The 20918-nt window shown below is 54.5% G+C and overlaps 1 protein-coding gene across 2 annotated transcripts in view; it reads left to right on the top strand.

Annotated features, from left to right (window-relative positions):
* PPDPF (pancreatic progenitor cell differentiation and proliferation factor) overlaps positions 1-8626 on the top strand; it is a 169762-nt gene extending 161136 nt beyond the window's left edge. The window contains exons 2-4 of one of the 2 annotated variants that reach the window (XM_050746488.1): positions 7937-8102; positions 8253-8330; positions 8413-8626. In XM_050746488.1, the coding sequence (XP_050602445.1) occupies positions 8015-8102; positions 8253-8330; positions 8413-8624 (378 nt within the window). In that variant the 5' untranslated portion in view covers positions 7937-8014 and the 3' untranslated portion in view covers positions 8625-8626. The remainder of the gene's footprint in view (positions 1-7936; positions 8103-8252; positions 8331-8412) is intronic. The other variant, XM_050746489.1, reaches the window with a different exon arrangement.
* The last annotated feature ends 12292 nt before the right edge of the window (positions 8627-20918 follow it).

Here is a 20918-nt window from a genome sequence, read left to right as displayed (position 1 = left end):
TCAGTACAGCGCTGGCTGTAAATACTTCGTCAGAGCTCTTAGATTGAAGGAGTTGTTTTTTCTTCCTGCTTTGCTCAGATGTCCACGGTGAACGCAAGCTAAATGTTGTCAAATGCTCACTGCCCATCACTGGATGTGAGGGGCTTACAACTGCATATTGGTGCATTTTTACAAATCCCAGCGTCTGTGCTATCTCAATGTTAGCATTTGCTGACTCTCGTTTTCCATTTGTTTGTTTTTTGGGGGTTTTTTGAGATGGAGTTTCACTCTTGTCACCCAGGCTGGAGTGCAATGGCATGATCTCAGCTCACTACAACCTCCACCTCCCGGTTTCAAGCAATTCTCCTGCCTCAGCCTCCTGAGTAGCTGGGATTACAGGCATGCGCCACCACACCTGGCTAATTTTGTATTATTATTTTTTTTTTTTGGAGATGGAGTCTTGGTCTGTCACCCAGGCTGGAATGGTACAATCTCGGCTCACTGCAACCTCCACCTCCCGGGTTCAAGAGATTTTCCTGCCTCAGCCTCCCAAGTAGCTGGGATTACAGGTGCCTGACACCATGCCCAGCTAATTTTGGTATTTTTAATAGAGATGGGATTTTGCCATGTTGGTCAGGCTGGTCTCAAACTCCCAACTTCAGGTGATCTGCCTGCCTCAGCCTCCCAAAGTGCTGGGATTACAGGCATGAGCCACCACGCCCAGCCTCATTTTCCATTTAAATTGAGATTTTCCTGGTTCACTTATGCCAAGTAATTGTGGATCTTAACCTGTGGGCAGCAAGCCATCCAGGTGCCAAGGTGAGAGACGGAGGGCATGAGCTGCGCCAGTCTGATATAATACATAGAATAAGAACAGTTACACTAGATATACATCATAGGTACGATTATACATGAATATCATTAATCATTAGTTTGTAGCAATTACTCTTTATTCCAATATTATAATAATCCTCGCTCTACAATCATAGCCTAGGAAAAGCCAGGTCATATAGAGACAGGAGCTGAGGGGACATAGTGAGAAGTGCCTTCTGTTATGCCCGGGCAGGGCCACCAGAGGGCTCCTTGGTCTAGAAGTGACGCCAGCGTCTGGGAAGATGCCCGTTGCCAAGCAGACCATGGTCTAGCAATAGCGTCAGTGTCAAGGAAAAACACCTGTTCCTTAGCAGACTGGGAAAGGGAATCTCCCTTTCCTTTCCTCGGAGGAGTTCAGAGAAGACCCTACCCCTCCACCTCTCGTGGGAGGCCTGACATTGGTCAGACCCGCCCGCAGTTATCCGGAGGCCTGACCGTCTCCCTGTGATGCTGTGCTTTAGTGGTCACGCTCCTGGTCCACCTTCATGTTCCATCCTGTACACGTGGCTCCGCCTTTTAGATAACAGTAGTAAATTAGTGAAAGTACTAAAAGTCTCTGATATGCAGAAATAATGGCGTAAGCTGTCTCTCTCTCTCTCCCTCTCTGCCTTGGCTGCCAGGCAGGGAAGGGCCCCCTGTCCAGTGGACACGTGACCCACATGACCTTACCTATGACTGGAGATGGCTCTCACTCCTTACCCTGCCCCTTTGTCTTGTATCCAGTAAATATCAGCACAGCCAGGCATTTGGGGCCACTACCGGTCTCCACATCCTGGTGGTAGGGGTCCCCCAGGCCCAGCTGTCTTTTATCTGTCTTGTGTCTTTATTTCTACAATCTCTCGTCTCCGCACACAGGGAGAAAAATCCACCGACCCTGTGGGGCTGGACCCTACAATCCTAAAGTCCAGGGTTTTATTATTTATTTATTTATTTATTTTTGAGACGGAGTCTTGCTCTGTCGCCCAGGCTGGAGGGCAGCGGCGCGATCTCGGTTCACTGCAAGCTTTGCCTCCTGGGTTCGCACCATTTTCCTGCCTCAGCCTCCCAAATATCTGGGACTACAGGCGCCCGCCACCATGCCCGGCTAATTTTTTTGTATTTTTTTAGTAGAGATGGGGTTTCACCGTGTTAGCCAGGATGGTCTCGATCTTCTGACCTCATGAGCTGCCCGCTTTGGCCTCTCAAAATGCTGGGATTACAGGCATGAGCCACCGCGCCCGGCCTCGTTTTCCATTTGAGATTTTCCTGGTTCACTTATGCCAAGTAATTTTGGATTTTGTCCTAAAGTCCAGGGTTTTATTCTTTTTAGAGATGGGGTCTCTGTCACCCAGGCTGGAGAGCAGTGGTGCGATCGTAATTCATTGCAGCTTCGAGCTCCTGGGCTCCAGTGACCCTCCCGCCTCAGCTTCCCGAGTGATTGGAACCACAGCGCCTGGCTCTTTGACGAATACACACTCCTTGGTTTGCTGTTTGCCTTTGGTTAAAATCCAAAGAACGGAAAGGGTTGTTTCTGACTTTTGTTCAGATTTACAGGTACATTCTGGGGAGAGGGTTTGTTGACCTCCTCACCCCTCTACTCTAGAAATCTCTACTATATTTTATTATGAAATTCAATCTTCCATCCATTATACATACTGGACGCCTGCCTCCTGCAGGGCTGGCTCTGTCTCAACCACCGGGACCCAGGGTGAACAAATAGGCCACCTTCTCCTACAGTGCTTGTGTAATCACCAAGCCAATGTCCTGAGTTTACTTCCAATAGTGAAAAGTGCAGGGATTAATATGGAACTGTCACTGAGCACCTGCCCTGTGCCAGATACCAGTCCAAGCACCTGCAGGAAGCATCTTACCTTCAAGGTGGCCCCAGGAGTTAGCTATGCCCATCCCACAGGCAGGGACATTGAGGAACAGGGAGCCTCAGCCGCTGCCCCCCGGACTCCACCTGCCGCATCAGGTGCTGCCGGCATAGCAGGCCTTCATCAAATATTAGTCAGCACTTCTGTTCTCTTCTGCACATGGAGACACCAGCTAAAAGGCACCAGCCAGAGGGCTGGACAGCAGCTGCCACCCGGGATGAAGATGGGCAGAGCTGGACCACTGGGGCCGTGGTCCGAACACACCACTCTCCCTCCAGGGGCCGACGAAGGAGCTCGGGGGGTCCAACCCTGGCTCTGGCTTTGGCAGAACTCTCGCCTCACCCCCAGACACCTGTGGGAGGAGCACAGTGCAGGTGGCGACGGCTCCCACGGGCCGAGCAAGGCTGTGAGCCTCCGAGCTAGGGGCCTCTCCCATCTAGTCCTCCCCACACACTGGTTGACAAGGTGCCTCCATCATCCCGTCCACAAGGAAGGAGACAGTGGCTACAGAGTAGCAGGCAGCCCTTATGAGTAGGACTGGATGCCTTTCCCTCTCGCCCTGCGGGAAGCCTGTGGCCGTCCTCCCCAGCTGACTGTCCCCATCAATCTCATCCCTGCCAATGATCACATCCCGGCAGCAACTGAGGCTGGACCAGCCTCCTGTAGCCTGTGTACAAGGCATCTTCCGTCCGCTTAGTTTTTCTGTACCCATTTCCTGCAGCTGGGGAGGCTCAGGTGCAGTGTCTCTCCCTCCTCCTACTTCCTGAACCAGCGCCCATCTGTGAAGACCTGGGACCTCCCCAAAGCCCCCAGACACACCAAGGGCACCACCGAACCCCTCAGAGCCAGGGGAGAGGAGAGCTGGCGTTTCCTGAGCTCACCTTTCCTGGTGGCACGGGTTCCCTCTGTCTGCAGCCACTGTCATGGGAAAAGCCAGGCTCAGCCACTGGCAAGAGCAGGCAGCCTGAGAGAGGTGGACGTGGGTCCAAGTCCAGGCCATGCGGCTCCCAGCAAGAGCCACGGCCAGCGGCCAGTCGGCAGGTCCTCCGCCTGACAAGGATGTGGGCCAGCGTCGTCTGCCGCCTCCACTGCACCTCAGAGGAGACAAGATCCAGGGGGCAGCCCCTGAGGGCATCCCGCGGGTCCTCACAGAGGCTGGGGATCCCAACGGGCCCGGCAGCGTTCTCCCACCTTGGCCAGGATGCCCCGGGACCACCATGCAGCGTCTCTGAGGCTTACTGTGCAGAGGGGCTCACAGAGCCCCCACTGGCCCGGCTTATTAAATGCAGTTTTCACCTTTTCCCTTTAAAGGAAAATGAAAATCCCTCCTTTCCGACTCTGTGACTGATGTTGGTTGGTGAGGTTGAGAATGAGGTGAGCTGGGTCAGGCCGGCCTAGAGGGAAGCGGGAGACCCGAGAAGGCCTTGCTGTCCGGCGTGATCGGCAGATGGCCCCATGGCTCCTTCAGGGTGGGCTTGGGCCACAGACACCTCACCAGGGTCTCCCATCCCTGGGCAGCCAAATCTGGGTCCAAGCAAGCCACAAAGGCTATGCCAGCCGAGCCCAACGCAGGCCACCCCAATAGTCCCTGCCCGGCCCTGCACCCTCCCCACCCCTTCCCAGGTGCTGATCCCCAGTACTCACCCTGCACCCCAAACCCCGTCTCAGTGTCTGCCCCTGAGGACTGGCCTGGTACGGGTCTAACAGGACAGAGCCCCTGTCAGGAGGTGACCACAATGCGGCCGACTGAGTATCTTGCTCCCTGCAGGGTCCCAGACCTGGCCTGGCACAGGCTGACCCCAGCGCACAGCTAGCCTTGCCCTCGGCTAGAGACTGGCCGTAGCCTGTGACCCTGCCTGGTGTCCCTGCCCAGCATAGGCCTGCCCCCAGTGAGACAAGGTGTTGGCGTCCGGAGCTGGCTGTGGGAGGCTCTGCTGGCCAGAGCTGCAGGGTCAGTGTGAATGGAGCCCCATCTAATCCAACAGCACCAAACGGCTCCCCACTAACTGCCAATGATTGGCTCTTGAAGATAGAACAGCAGGTCTCCCAGCCCCCACTCGAGGGAGTTGCAACTCCAACCTGAGAGAGGGGCGTCCTGAGTGTCCCCCTAGTCTCACAGCCCCTCGGCAGCCCTGGCCCTCTTCTGCGATGGTCGAGGTGCCTCCATCCTTAGGGTGGGCACAGCTCTGTGTCGGGGATGGGAGTTCTGTGGCTTCTTGAAGGCCAGAGGGGTGGGTCTCAGGACCCCAAGCAAAGCGGTGAGTTAGCACTCTGCCTGGCCCCTTTCCCTTCACTGCCCCCTGACAGCTGCCCAGGCCTGAGCCAGCCTGGGGAGGCCACAGGGAGGAACAGAGCCTCAGTCCCACTGGGGAGCAGATGCTGTCTGGGCAGAACCTGGCTCCAGCCTCCCCAAACCCACCACTACCACAGCTCCTTCAGGCCCCGAGGCCTTCACACACGCTGGCCCTGCCGCCCGGAGCCCCTCGATGCTCTAGTGCTCACACTGCATTTACCCAGCCTTAGTTCCTGAGCTGCCACGGGCAAGGGTGGGGCCCCCTGGCTACCCCATCTCTGCCCACAGGTACTGTGCCCGGTCTAGACAAGGCCAAAAGCAGCCCCCAGCCCAACCAGGAGAGGTCTCCGGACCCCTGTGAGGGCCCTAAGCCAGCCCCCTTCTCCAGGGAACTCCTCAAGGCCCAGCCCTCTGTGCTCAGAGCCCCCATGGGATGGGTCAGCCACAGGAGATCTGACCCGGCGGTCCCACTCCCTTTGCCCACACTGGGGCAGTGCTGCTCCGAGAGTCCTGGCCAGGACCCCAAGATTTGGCACCAGCCCTCACCCCACCCAGCTGTACCCCAGCTCAGGTAACCACCATGCCCTGGGTTCAGCAGGGGCAGATCACAGCTTCAGAGATGGGGTATCCTGCTTCCCAGGCCCCATCCCCACTTCCTGGGCTTTAAGTGTCCTGGGCTTTAAGTGTCTCCCAGCCCCTGCCCACGCCGATGCACTGTCTTGACCCTGAAGGCGCAGTCAGTTTGAGGCCTATGTGAGGGGCTGTCTGGGGAAGTACCCGTGGCCCACACGGATGCAGGAGGCTGTGGTGGGCGAGCCCTGGGCTGTGGGTCCTTGGGCCGGCAGTGCAAGCCTCCACAGACAAGCCCAGGTCTTGCCAGAAACTTCCACCCTCCCAGTGTCAACCCGACTGACCCATCTGCCTCATAAGTGACCCCTCGGGGCTGCACACCTCTCCCATTGCAGGTCCTGGCACTGCTCCCCAGCACAGAGCTCCCCATCCCAGGTGGGGCTCGGGCGGTTCCCTGCCCTCCTTCCGCAGCCTTCCGCAGACCTCAGCTGAAACCTGAACCCCCCTCCCCTCCCACGCCCCGCAGCCTCTGCAGTGCTCCCCGCGGGAAGGCCGTTCTCCCTGGTTCACCGTTCCCTGCGCTTGGCTTGGCCATGAGCACATAGTAGGTGCTTAACACACTCGTGCAATGAACACACACAGCGGCGCAGGGCCCAGGACAGCGCCTTCCCCACGTGCTCGGGAACACAAGGGCGTCCCTCCAAGTCTTGCTCAGGGGCCTCCCAGGGTCCCTGCCCAGCTCTGGGTCCTCACTGAGCACCTGGCGAGGGCAGAGTCCTACATCCGTTGGCCTCGATCTCCGGAACACAGGCACACGGCCGTCTCAGCCAGCAACGAGAGCCACGAAACAAATCCACCCAGGCTGACTCCCGAAGCCCTCGGACTGCGCCGCCCCACGGACCTCCCGGACCCTCTCTGCGACGGGGAAGACACCGCCCAGCCAGGACCAGGTGTGTAAAGAAACGGGACTTCCGTAGGGGCAGGCCGACTTCCCCTGCGGGGCCGAGGGAGGTGTGGGGAGGATTCAGCTGGGGGGGGGGGCAGAGGAGGGACGGACGCCTTTCTACCTGGGAAGGGAAAGCGCGCCCCCTCCTGATTGACAGTTGACAGCAGGGCATGGCGGACCGTCCCCAGGGCCCTGCCAGGAACGCTCTGGGTTCCCCAAACATGGGGTCTCTGAGCAGCGGGGCCCAGCCTCTGCCTCCAGCGACTGGAGACTCACCTCACCCACCCAAATCCGCCGCGCTCTCCGTCTGGGCCCCGCCTCCCACTGCCCCTCCATCCGCACACCCTTTCACCGCCCCCTGCGGGCAGCAGGCGCAGCCTGGGGCTGGGGAAGCAGGTTCCGGAGCTGCCAGAGTTGCGAGGCGGGCTCGGGAGGGATCCAGGTTCCTCTGGCTGCGAAGTCCCTGGAGGCCGGGCCGGGGAGCTCCGCGCGCACAGCACTTTTTGGCCCGCCCGGCGCCCCCGTTGCCTCCACAGGGGCTGAAGAGGACGGGGCGGGCTGGACCAGGCTGGGCTCCGAGACGGGTCCGAGACGGGTCGCAGACGGGGGCCTGGGCCCGGGAGAGGGGCGGGGGCCGGACTCCTGGACCCGGAGTCTTTTGACCCCTGCAGACCCAGGCCCAGCCGGGCCGCCTTAAGAGAACGAACGCCACGGTGCTGGGCTCAGCTCACGCCAGACGGCAAGAGTCGCACCGAGGAGGAAGTTGAGGGCCGGGCCCGAGGCCGAGCGGGGCCCGGGGAGGGGGCGGGGCCGAGTGGGACCCGGGGAGGGGGCGGGACCGAGTGGGGGCCCGGGGAGGGGGCGGGGCTTCTCCGGGACGCGGGGAGGGGGCGGGGCCGAGTGGGACCCGGGGAGGAGCCGGTGCGCCCGCCCTCCGTGACGCGCCGCGGCCCCCCCGGCTCATATAAGTGGGCGCGTCCGCGCGTGCGCACCCCGCGCGCGCGCGTCTCTGTCGTGGCGCGGTGTCCCGCGGTCTCCTCTGCAAATGGGCTCCGTGGGTTAGCGTCCCCGTCCCCGCCACCCGTGATCGTGCGCCGAGGCCCGCGAGGGGTTGCCGCCCAGGTGAGGGGCGCGGCGCGCGGGTGGGACGAGCAGGCCGGAGGAGCTGGGGGCGCTGGGCAGGGCCGGGGCTCCTCTCCTCTCCCCCTAGCAAGCACTGGGCGCGGGATCCCGGGCGGGCTCTTCCCGGGTCGGGCGGGTTGGGACGGCGCCTACCAGGTTCCTGGCGTCCGGGCCGGTGCCCTGCGCACAAAGCGCCTTTGTTCCACCTCCTCGGCCGGTTCGGGCTGGTTGGAGCCGCCCGCGCCCCGCGCAGCGAAGGCGGTCCCGGGAGCTGGGGAGCCCCGCCTCGGTAAAGAACCCAGCGTGGCGGCTCCACCCGCTGGGGAGCGCCCTTCCTGAGGGAATCCCGCTGATCCGAGGGGCTCCCCGACCCCCATGCGCAGGTCCCACCAGCCAGCAAGCCAGAGCATGGCGGCCATCCCCTCCAGCGGCTCGCTCGTGGCCACCCACGACTACTACCGGCGTGAGTAGCCTCTGCCCCCCGCCCACGTAGATGCTCTGTTAGCGCCAGTGCCGCCCCCGTGCAGCCTGCGGAACCAGCGCTCGGCCTGAAGGCCGGTGGGCTGGGGGGGGCTCTGTGCCCCGCGTTGCTGACGGGACCTCTCCTCTCCAGGCCGCCTGGGTTCCACTTCCAGCAACAGCTCCTGCGGCAGTACCGAGTGCCCCGGGGAAGCCATTCCCCACCCCCCAGGTGAGTGCAGGACCGCTCCTCTCTCCCTCCGCCCCTGCCCCCAGGAGCTGGCAGCATCAAGACCCCACTTTGCTTCTCTCAGGTCTCCCCAAGGCTGACCCGGGTCACTGGTGGGCCAGCTTCTTTTTCGGGAAGTCCACCCTCCCGTTCATGGCCACGGTGTTGGAGTCCGCAGAGCACCCGGAACCCCCCCAGGCCTCCAGCAGCATGACCACCGGTGGCCTGGCTCGGGACGCCCCGAGGAAGCAGCCCGGCGGTCAGTCCAGCACAGCCAGCGCTGGACCCCTGTCCTGACCTGAGCGGTTACCACCAGCCCGAGGCCTGCGGAGGCGCCAGTCCACCAGAGCCCTTCCCCGCTCCCCGCCCCCGTCCCCTCCCCACCTCCCACTCCCCACCCTGTAGACCAGGCGGCTGCAGCAAGCAGACCTTCGCATCAACACAGCAGACACCAAAAAGGAGTTAGGGCCCCGCTCTCTACCGCCCGGCCCTGGCACTCGCTAGCTTTCCTGACGTCTGGAACTGTGCACCTGGCACCAAGCGGAAAATAAACTCCAAGCAGCCAGTACCCGATGGTGTGTTCCTGAACTGTGCGGCCCGAGGTTCCGTTTGAGTGTGAGAAATGGCTGAATCCCTCCTGACCTCCCTCCCTGATGGGGGCTGGCCCTGCTCCCAGGCCTTCCTGGGCCTCCTCACTCTGTGAGGCCGTTGCTGGGACTGAGAAGGATGGGATTCGCCGCTGCTTCCGGGGACCCTTGGACAAGCAGGCTCCAGGGCAGCCACTGAGGTGGGCCCCTGTGTCACCTTCAGCCGGGGGGAAGGGAGCAGGGAGGGCTGGTCCTCTGAGGGATTCGGGCCCCTTACCCGGAGCTGCGGGGGGAGTAGCCCCTGGCTGTGAGCTGGAAAACCCTCACTCTGGAGGGACCTGCTGGTGGGGTTTGGGCAGCTTCAGGGCTGTCTCCCAAGGGCCTCCCACGGGGGTGTTGCCCCAAGACAGGCTGAGGGGTAGCAGCTGCAGGCATCCTGGAGGGGTCTTCCTGTCGCAGGTAGCCCAGCTTAAAGGTCAGAGGGTGCAGGAACTGGGAGGATGGCTGCGTCTTTCTGGCCTAGTACAGGCATGGAGTGCTGGAGCCCAGGAGTGCTGCAGTCCAGCAGGGGTGGGGTCCACACACAGGAGCTCGTGGGCTGTGAGCTCAGTAGACTCCTCCATAACCAAGGTGGGTGGTGTCACCGCACCTCCAGGGGCCCACAGGGATTGACTCAGTTCTGTTGAGAGGCAGCTTAGTGAGCAGGTGGCAGTCAGTCAGATAGCTGGAGACTTGGTGTGTGGCCAGGGAGATGGTGAGGGGAGGGGCTGCCGTGGGGTGGGGAAGGGTAGGGCTCAGGAGTGGAGGGACCTCTCTGAGAAGGGGTGGGATTCAGTGGGGGAGGGGAGGGGCTCTGTGGGGAGAGGTGGGGACCAGTGGGTGCTCCCTGCCTGGTACCCTGCTTCACTGCACTATAAATAGCTGCACCAGTTGGTGGGAAGCTGGTGGGAAGGCATCTGGCTTGTGGCCTCTGATGGCTCAGCCTTTGTCCTGTCTGCAGGGTGGGGGCAGCCTCACCCAGCCATCCAAGCCAATGGTCAGTGTGAGGCTGGGTGGGGAGCCTCTGATGGACCCGGGAGTGGGAGGCTGCTCCCAATGGCAGTTGAGCTCCCTGCAGTCTTGTCTTTTGCAGTGTCCAGATGAAGCCCACAGAGATCCTCTCATGCACACACAGCCGTGAGGGTAGCAGGAGTTGGTGTTGAAGAGAGAGCCCAGCCACGCTCAGGTCATGTGGCCTGGGGGGGCTCTGCCCTTGGCTGAGCTGGAGAACTTGGGGTCAGAACCAAGGGTGGGTCCACCCTGCTTAGTTAGAAAGAAGCTGTGCCTGGTTTTTGGAGTTAGCGGGGCAGGGGCACTGCCCAGGAGCTGGTGTCTTGGAAGGGGCAGCTGGGAGGAGGGAGCAGTCAAGCCCCAGGCTGCCCAGGGCATCGTCCCCTGCCTCAGGTCAGGGGGCCCCTTGGCTGGAGGACCTCACGACCCTGGGAGTGTCCATGGCCTGCTCCTGGGAGCTGCATCCTCATCAGATTCTCTGTAGGGGGAGAAGTCATATCTTTTCCTCACCCATCACAAGCTTCATGGCTGAGACCTGTTAGAAACAAAATGCTTCCTCAGTGCCACAAAGAAATAGCACTTGAACATTAATTTTCTCAGCAAGGCCATTTTTATTTCTATAGAAGGGTGCAACTCGCGGATGGAGCAATGGCGAGAGCACACCTAGACAAGGGAGGGGAAGGGGTTCTTATTCCTGACGCAGATATCCTATATTGCTGTGTCGTTCCCCTATTGGGTGGGGTTGGACCGCACACTCTAAGCTAATTCTGATTGGCTATTTTAAAGAGAGCAGGGGTGTGAGCCAGAGTGGTGGGGGGAGTAGTTTGGTAGGAAGGACAATTAGGAACAGTTAGCTAAAGATGACTTAGAGCAGGTGACCAGGGGTGACTCAGGTCAAAGCAGGTGACCAAGGGCTGGGTGTGGTGGCTCACGCCTGTAATCCCAGCACTTTGGGAGGATCACAAGGTCAGGAGATCGAGACCATCTTGGTGAACACAGTGAAACCCCGTCTCTACTAAAAATACAAAAAATTAGTCGGGCGTGGTGGCGGGCGCCTGTAGTCCCAGCTACTCAGGAGGCTGAGGCAGGAGAATGGCCTGAACCCGGGAGGCGGAGCTTGCAGTGAGCCGAGATCACGCCACGGCACTCCAGCCTGGGCGACAGAGTGACACTCCATCTCAAAAAGGTGACCAGGATGGGTCAGGACGAAGCAGGTGACCAGGGGAACAGATGTGAACTATTGATTAAAACTGGTGGAAAAGGTTGTTTACTGAAACCACGTGGAAGTTAAACTTTAAAATGGAGAACAAAGAACTGCACATACTGACACGCTAATTCCTCAAAGAGACATCTAGAACTTAATGTATCCAACAGACCCTTGAACAAAAGACAGATTAAGCTGGGGGCGGTGGCTCACACCTATATTCCCAACAGTTTGGGAGGCTGAGGCGGTTGGATCACTAGATGCAGGAACTTCAAGACCTGCCTGGTCATAGTGACCAACGTGGCAAAACCCCGTTTCTACCAAACACAAAAAAAATTAGCCAGACGTGGTGGTGCATGCCCATAGTCCCAGCTACTGGGGAGGTTGAAGTGGGAGGATCCCCTGAGCCTGGGAGGCAGAGGCTGCAGTGAGCCAAGATTGCGCTACTGCACTCCAGCCTGGGTGTCAGAGAGCAAGACTCTGTCTTTAAAAACAACAACAAAAAAAACATACAAATGTATTTAATGCAAGTTCCATGTGATGTGGGCCCCTTCAAAACAAAGACCAAAGAAATAGGGGTATTTCACAATGGAGCAGGAGTGAGCGGAGGACGGAGGACGGAAGGGTGTGACTCTGGACTCTGACATCCCTTTTTCTCTGGTTAGGGGCGGGACACCACGTGACGGTCTGCAGGGTGAGAGTCCGGGGAGTGGCCTTCCTGGGTTTTATGGCCTGCTTCAGGGAAGAAGGGCAGGGAGGCCAGAATGGCCTCAACAGTGAAGTATTTATCTTTTTCTTCCTCCCTAATCCCTTCAGAATTCAGAAACTTGTTAGCAGATTTACATAAGTTCAGTAAGAATCTGTTCTTGTAATAGGGCACAATTGAAAACATTGGTTATATTACCAAGGCTCTGACTGGAATGTCCTATTTTCAGATATGACTGAAGGAGCTAGGGTTGACGGCATGGTCCAATAAATCCCCTTGGAAAAAAGCTGGCCTGGTACCTCACAGACGTGGTTCCCTTACAGATGAGTAAGGAATGTCAATTCCTTGGCAGCTCCCAGAATCTTAAGATACTTTTGGGGACCTCAAGAAGAGAGGAATTCCCCTAAATGTGTACTTATTGCAGGCAAAGTCTGGTGGCAAGTCTTGGCGATGGCTTCCTAGCCTCAAGAGGTTTTTAAAAGCCCAATCTCAGATTCCTTATAAAAAGTTCCAGTAGGCCAGGTGCGGAGGCTCATGCCTGCAATCCCAGCACTTTGGGAGGCCGAAGCGGGCGGATCACGAGGTCAGGAGATCGAGACCATCCTGGCTAACACGGTGAAACCCTGTCTCTACTAAAAATACAAAAAATTAGCTGGGCGTGGTGGCGGGCGCCTGTAGTCCCAGCTACTCGGGAAGCTGAGGCAGGAGAATGGTGTGAACCCGGGAGGCGAAGGTCACGCCACTACACTCCAGCCTGGGCAATAAGCAAAATTCCGTCTCAAAAAAAAAAAAAAAAAAAATTTGTTGACTGCAGGGAGAAAAATTATGTTTCAAAATAAAACTATCGTGCCCCCACTATTCGATTCTAGCCCAGTTCACTGTCTGGAGGTTTTGTCGCCCACCTGTGATCCAGACCAGGTCCTGAACTTCAGTGTCCTCTGATATCTGCCTACAGCTCACCAAACCATTCTTTCCATTTTTTTCTTCCACCATTCCTCATGGAGTCACTGAAAATTAAAGCTGCTCTTTTTCTGAAGCCCTGTAAGCTGAAGCTGCCCTACTTGCTACAGACTTCCGAGAAATCTGCCCAGCAACTCTCGTACAGATAGCTCTCATGCCCAGGCTGGGTCCCGAGGCAGGAGGATTGCTAGAGCCCAGGAGTTCGAGACCAGCCTGGGGAACATAGCAAGACCCTGAATCTACAGAAATAAATAAAGGAATAAAATTAGCCAGGTGTGGTGGTGCATTCCTGTAGTCCCAGCTATTCAGGAGGCTGAGGCAGGAGGATCACCTGAGCCTGGGGATTCAGGGCTGCCATGAGCTGTGTTCACGCCACTGCACTCCAGCCTGGGTGACAGAGCAAGACCCTGTCTTCAAAAATAAAAACAAAAAATGGTTTCTTAAATCTGGAAAGCAAACTATGAAAGAACCATAATGTTTCAGACAAAAGTCATTAAACAGTAACATCTTCGTCAGTTCATTCATCCCCATGTCATTAATTCTTGTTCTGGTTGATCTGGGACAGCACTTTTATGGACCTGCCAGGCTCCTCCTTCGAGTTCTGGAAATTCTTACCCAGTCCGAGGGTATGATCTGAACCAGAAACCTGTGCTCAGAGCACCTGTCAGAATCCTTCCCACAAATCTCTTTGAAGAAGAAACAATTTGGGACTAGCTGATTGCAAAGCTTTCAGAAAAAATAAAAGTAAGATAATAACTGTGAATGACCAAAGACTTAAGATAACCATGACTCAGGGTCTGATGAGAGTTTATTATATTCACGACACAGTTGGCAAGGAAATGTGGTTATTTCTGTGGCATACAGCATTTTAATGTGATAACCAAAATTACGACTGATAACATTGTACCAGATTTCTAGGAATAACATGTGAGATAGGACATATATCATAGGATAACATATCAGGTTTCTAGGAATTTTATAGAGTTTCTGCAACACTCATATCAAAAACAAACCCGTAAGTAGAACCTCCAGAAGACTTAGTGTCTCTTATTATTTCACATGCTTTCCATCTAATGCAGCGCATCAAATAAGCCTGATCAGTTTGACATTTCCCTTTCACAAGGCAGAAGACAAATCCTTTTGAGAAATCCTAGTACCTTTCTAGAAACTCTCAAAATTATTTTTCAAGGCTCACTGCAGCCTTGAACTCCCAGGCTCAAGTGATCCTCCCATCCCAGCCTCCCAAGTAGCTGGGACTACAGGCTCACACCACCATGCCTGGCTACGTTTTTTATTTTTGTTTTTATACAGACGGGGTTTCACTTTGTTGACCAGGCTGATCTCAAACTCCTGGCTTCCAGTGATCCTCCCACCTCGGCCTCCCAAAGTGCTGGGATGACAGGGGTGAGCCACCGCACCTGGCCTAAAAATACTTAATTTAGAATTTGACTCTAGGGAGTTGTCAAAAATGTCAAAAGGTAAAAACACTTGATTAAATATGATCTTGGCTATCTAATCAAAGTGACAACGATTTTAAAAGGCAAATACAGTAGGTTCCATAGTTATGAGCCAAACTTAGCTGTTATAATGTTGAGAAGACAGTTTTCTCAAGTAACAAAAGACCTAATAAAAGACAACATGGACCGGGCGCGGTGGCTCAAGCCTGTAATCCCAGTACTTTGGGAGGCCGAGACAGGTGGATCACCAGGTCAGATCGAGACCATCCCGGCTAACATGGTGAAACCCCGTCTCTACTAAAAAATACAAAAAACTTAGCTGGGCGAGGTGTCGGGCGCCTGTAGTCCCAGCTACTCGGGAGGCTGAGGCAGGAGAATGGCCAGAACCCGGAAGGCGGAGCTTGCAGTGAGCCGAGATCGCGCCACTGCACTCCAGCCTGGGCGACAGAGCGAGACTCCGTCTCAAAAAAAAAAAAAAAAAAAAAGACAACATGAAGCATAAGAAATTATCTTAAAACACAAAATTGTTGTTTCAGAGCCCAATTATTTAAAAGATAAAACTTTTCGTAATACCAAATTCTGGTTTTGCATCAGTACACTATTAACACTGAAGCTAATTTTAAAGAGAACTTTATCAATAACTTCAGTCAATCTTGGCCAGCGTTGACTACACAAGGTAAGATTCATTTTCAAAGATTCCTTTTACACAAACCTTTACCACTTTTTTTTTTTTAAACGTCTCCATCAGCTTTTCATTTTCCTCCTCCATCTTTATCTCATTCTGGAAGAACCAGTCATTCTGCTTTAGTAGAGAATTAACAGAGTGACTACGGTCAATAATTCATTGTACGTGTTAAATAACTAAGAGTAGAATTGGATTGTTTGTAACATAAAGAGAAGATGCCTGATTGAGCCGAGGGGTCTGCATGTACCTTGATGTGATTATTACACAGCGTACGGCTGGGTTGACATGACTCATGTACACCATAAATATATACAACTACTATGTACCCACAAAAATTAAATTTAAATAAAAAAAAGGAAATGGCCCAGACATTGAATATCTATTACTTAATTTAACTTAGAATAACTTTTGTTTACTTATTTTTATTTTATTTTGAGACAGGGTCTCACTCTGTTGCCCAGGCTGGAGTGCGGTGGTGCGATCCCTGCAGCAGCCTCGACCTCCCAGGTTCAAGCCATCCTCTTGCCTTGGCCTCCAGAGTAGCTGGGACCACAGGCAGGTGCCACCACACCCAGCTAATTTTTTATTTTTATATTTTTTAAAGATGGGATATCTGGATCTCCTTATGTTGCCTAGGCTGGTCTCAAACTCCTGGGCTCAAGCAATCCTCCTGCCTTGACCTCCTAAAGTATAAAATAATTTTTAGGCTGCAAATTACCAAAAAGATTTTGGAAACTGTTTATAAGTAGACAGAATTTATAAAACAATTATTGTTTTAAAGTTCATTTATGGGCCGGGCGCGGTGGCTCACGCCTGTAATCCCAGCACTTTGGGAGGCCGAGACGGGCGGATCACGAGGTCAGGAGATCGAGACCATCCTGGCTAACACGGTGAAACCCCGTCTCTACTAAAAAATACAAAAAACTAGCCGGGCGAGGTGGCGGGCGCCTATAGTCCCAGCTACTCAGGAGGCTGAGGCAGGAGAATGGCGTGAACCCGGGAGGCAGAGCTTGCAGTGAGCTGAGATCCGGCCACTGCACTCCAGCCCGGGCAACAGAGCGAGACTCCATCTCAAAAAAAAAAAAAAAAAAGTTAATTTATATCGGGCATGGTGGCTCATGCCTGTGATCCCAACACTTTGGAGTCAGAGGTAGGAGGATCGCTTGAGCCCAGGAGTTGGAGGCTGCAGTGAGCTGCGACCAAACCACTGCACTTGAGCCTGGGCAATGGTATCTCTAAAAAGTAAAAATAGGCTGGGCGCGGTGGCTCAAGCCTGTAATCCCAGCACTTTGGGAGGCCGAGGCGGGCGGATCACGAGGTCAGGAGATCGAGACCATCCTGGCTAACACGGTGAAACCCCGTCTCTACTAAAAATACAAAAAACTAGCCGGGCGCGGTGGCGGGCGCCTGTAGTCCCAGCTACTCGGGAGGCTGAGGCAGGAGAATGGCGTAAACCCGGGAGGCGGAGCTTGCAGTGAGCTGAGATCCGGCCACTGCACTCCAGCCTGGGTGACAGAGCAAGACTCCGTCTCAAAAAAAAAAAAAAAAAAAAAAAAGTAAAAATAAAAAATTTTAATTTAGGCTGGGTGTGGTGGCTCACACCTGTAATCCCAGCACTTTGGGAGGCCAAGGCGGGTGGATCACCTGAGGTCAGGAGTTGGAGACCAGCCTGGTCAACATGGCAAAATGTTGTCTCTACTAAAAACATAAAAATTAGCTGGACGTGGTGACAGGCGCCTGTAATCCCAGTTACTCAGGAGGCTGAGGCAGGAGAATCGCTGGAACCCAGCAGGTGGAGGTTGCAGTGAGCCAAGATCACGCCACTGCACTCCAGCCTGGGCCAGAGAGCAAGACTCCTTCTCAAACAAAAAAGTATTTAGAAATGTATTTATAAACTCTTATACCACTTATATTCACCTAATTCACTTGTTCTTAACAATTATGGTTGAACTGCTCATGAAGATTTCATGAAACATTAAATAAAACTGGCCATCATCGTGAGTTATTTTCCTTAGTGACCACAAATATCAAAAACATCACAGAAGCAAAGAAACTAGGGCCGGACGCAGTGGCTCACGCCTGTAATCCCAGCACTTTGGGAGGCCAAGGCGGGTGGATCACGAGGTCAGGAGATCGAGACCATCCTGGCTAACACAGTGAAACCCATCTCTACTAAAAATACAAAAAATTAGCGGATGTGGTGGCGGAGCCTGTAGTCCCAGCTACCCGGGAGGTTGAGGCAGGAGAATGGTGTGAACCCGGGAGGCCGAGCTTGCAGTGAGCCAAGATAGTGCCACTGCACTCCAGCCTAGGGAACAGAGCAAGACTCCATCTCAAAAAAAAAGAAACTAAAAAGAAAAGCATGGTATTCTCGCTCCTCTTTTCCCTCTGCTCCTCCCCGCACCCTCCTCCTCCCACAGCTGACCTGCATTAGCAATTCATTTTTACTGTGTATTCTGCTCTTAGTTTGGGTTTATAGTTTTATGATCTTAAAGACTGAGTGGTGGTAACATAAACTTGTTTTACTACTAAGCCCAGACCAAAACAAATTATACCTGCATTGTATTTAATGCTGACAATTCTGAAGCCATTCCTTTTTTTAATGTTACCAACATTCTTAAAACTAGTTTTATTTACCAAAGATTATCCCAGATCACAAACACTTATTTTAAAAATTTGGCGCCGGGCACGGTGGCTCACGCCTGTAATCCCAGCACTTTGCGAGGCCAAGGCGGGCGGATCACGAGGTCAGGAGATCGAGACCATCCTGGCTAACACGGTGAAACCCCGTCTCTACTAAAAAATACAAAAAAATTAGCCAGGCATGGTGGTGCGGGCGCCTGTAGTCCCAGCTACTCGGCAGCTGAGGCAGGAGAATGGCATGAACCTGGGAGGCGGAGCTTGCAGTGAGCAGAGATCAGGCCACTGCACTCCAGCCTGGGTGACAAAGTGAGACTCCGTCTCAAAAAAAAAAAAAAAAAAAAAAAAATTTGGCTTAGTTTCTATATTTCTCAGATTTTAGGAATATTTTGTTTACATAAGTACTTGTTTATCTGTAAGCCAAACTGAATATAACTTTTTAAAGATATTTTATAAATTAATTTGGTAATACCATCTGAGAAAATCACGAATACATAATATAAACACATATATACATAAAGAATACACAAACAGATATAAAACAGATCTTACAGCTATTGTTTTAGAATTTTTATTCTCAAGTCAGTAAAACATAGGTGTCTCTTCAATTTTTTTTTATTTTTTGAGACAGGGTCTCCAAGCTGGAGTTCAGTGGTGCAATCACAGCTCACTGCAGCCTCGACCTCCTGGGCTCAAGGGATCCTCCTGCCTCAGCCTCATGAGTAGTTGGGACTACAGGTGAACGCCACCACGCCTGGCTAATTTTTTTTTTTTTTTTTGCGGGGGCTAGAGATGGGGTCTGTCTCTGCTGCCCAAGCTGGTTTTTCCTCATATTTCTCTCCAAGGTGTGTTTCTGGCCAAAATGAGGCAAGTTAAGATTCCTCACTCAGATGGCTAAAGCTGTTTACTAATATTTGTGGAAAAGACTTCTAGATTTTTTATTTGCCCAGTTTTCAATAAGTTTTCTTCCCCCCGAGGACAGTCATCTCCCTGAAGTTTGTATTTTCAAAAAGATGATTCAGGTTTTAGAAGAGACGAGGTAGAAAATTTACATCTCGAAGGGACGGAGAAAAACCTGTGTTCTCAGAAGAAGTCAGGGACATGTTTAAGGTCAGAGGCCATCCTTGAGGAGGCCATGGACTCGGTTTCCGGGAACCACCGGGAGAGCTCCAGGAGCCGCAGCCTAGCTCAGCCTTGCCAGCCTCAGGCAGTTGCTTCTTGGGAGCAGGAAGCCCTGAAGTCCCCGTGCCAGGGCCCGTGTGGGAAGGGAGTTCTGGTTGGGGGAGACACGGTTGTCAGAGCCACGCAGGAAGAGGACATGGCGAGGACTGGAGGGGGCAGAGAGGAGAACAGAGCTGGCAAAAGGAGGAAGGAGGAGTGAAAGCAGGCTCAGAGGAGTGGCCGTCGGAAGCTCCCATGGATGCCAGGAAGGTCCAGCAGGGAGTGGGTGGAGCTGGCGGAGCCGACGCCCCCAGGGCTTCTAGAAGAGTTTCCTGTGACCGAGAAGCTGGAGAAGCAGGAGCCAGTGAGAGGAGAGAGAGGCCTTGGGGCCGGGCACAGGGGCTCCCGCCTGTAATCCCAACCCTTTGGGAGGCCGAGGTGGGTGGATCACCTGAGGTCAGGAGTTTGAAACCAGCGTGGCCAACATGGTGAAACCCCATCTCTACTAAAAATACAAAAATTAGGCAGGCGAGGTGGCGGGTGCTTGTAATCCAGCTACTCGGGAAGCTGAGGCAGGAGAATGGCTTGAACCCAGGAGGCAGAGATTGCAGTGACCTGAGATCGCGCCTCTGCACTCCAGTTTGGGTGACAGCAAGACTGTCTCAAAACAAACAACAAACAAACAAAGATTATATATATGACCTATCAGTTTCTCATTAAGTCAACTTTTGACCAGAAAACTTTTTTTTTTAAATCCTTTCAGATATCCTATTATCCTATTTCTGCTGGAAGAAGCAGTAAGTGTTATTTGTGGCAGTGCTGGACTCTTTTTTGTTCTACCTTTTTTTTTTTTTTTTTTTTTGAGACGGAGTCTCGCTCCATCGCCAAGGCTGGAGTGCAGTGGTCAGATCTCAGCTCACTGCAAGCTCCGCCTCCCGGGTTCACGCCATTCTCCTGCCTCAGCCTCCCGAGTAGCTGGGACCACAGGCGCCGCCACCACACTCGGCTAAATTTTGTATTTTTAGTAGAGACGGGGTTTCACTGTGTTAGCCAGGATGGTCTCGATCTCCTGACCTCGTGATTCACCCGCCTCGGCGTCCCAAAGTGCTGGGGTTAGAGGCGTGAGCCACCGTGCCCAGCCTGTTCTTCTTTTAAACAAAAAAGACTTTCAGGTGAGTCAAAACCAAAACCAATCAGCTTTTTATGACTTAATCATGGATGAAAGAGACACCTTCAAAAGCAGGTGCAAAGGAGGCAGCCCCCCAGCCCGGAACCGCCCCACAGACAGCAGAGAAGGGTCCTTCTCAGGGCAGGAGTCAGAAGTGCTTTCCAGCACTGACCCAGCAACAAAGGTGGAGGCGGGAAAAGCCCCTCGTGGATGGGGAACCTCTTGTTACAAACCCCCTAAGAGCTGGCGCCTTGGGCAGTGATGCTCGGGCTGGCGGAAACTAGGGAGAGAGTTCTCACTAGTCACAAAGCCAGGCTCTCGAGGTACAAGACAAACAGGAAAGAAACACCTGTCCCCAGGAGGAAAGCACCTGTGGGCACCAAAACCAAATTTACACAAGAGTCGCGAGCCGTACGAATGACTTTCTCCTGCCAAGCTGAGCTGGGAAAAGCAGGGGCAAGACGTGTTTGCCTCCCACCCTCAGCCGGTACTGCAGACAGAAATCCAGAGAGCAGGCTGTGGTCGGAATCCCCTCTGATCTCGGCTGGCTTCGTGTCAGTCTCCCGGGATCTCACCTGTAGGCTCCGGAGCAGGCTGCCTGTCAGCACCTGAGACCCAAGGCACACACGACGGAGGAACGAGAGCACACGCGTGTGTGGGACGCGGGCACTCCACGTTTCACACGACGGAGGAACGAGAGCACACGCGTGTGTGGGACGCGGGCACTCCACGTTTCACACGACGGAGGAACGAGAGCACACGCGTGTGTGGGACGCGGGCACTCCACGTTTCACACGACGGAGGAACGAGAGCACACGCGTGTGTGGGACGCGGGCACTCCACATTTGTGAACCTTTCCTGCACCCATCACCTCAGTAAACCCTAGGGTGGCGCGTGGGCCTTGACCCCAGGTGCAGGCTCTCTGCCCAGGGCCCTCCTCAGCAGGGCCCGGCTGTGCCCGCTCCACAGCCGC

Source organism: Macaca thibetana, chromosome 10 (assembly GCF_024542745.1).
Source record: "Macaca thibetana thibetana isolate TM-01 chromosome 10, ASM2454274v1, whole genome shotgun sequence".
In the NCBI taxonomy this organism is placed as follows: Eukaryota; Metazoa; Chordata; class Mammalia; order Primates; family Cercopithecidae; genus Macaca; species Macaca thibetana.
The sequence above is the reverse complement of the archived record's forward strand: the minus strand, read 5'-3'. Positions and strand labels throughout refer to the sequence as shown.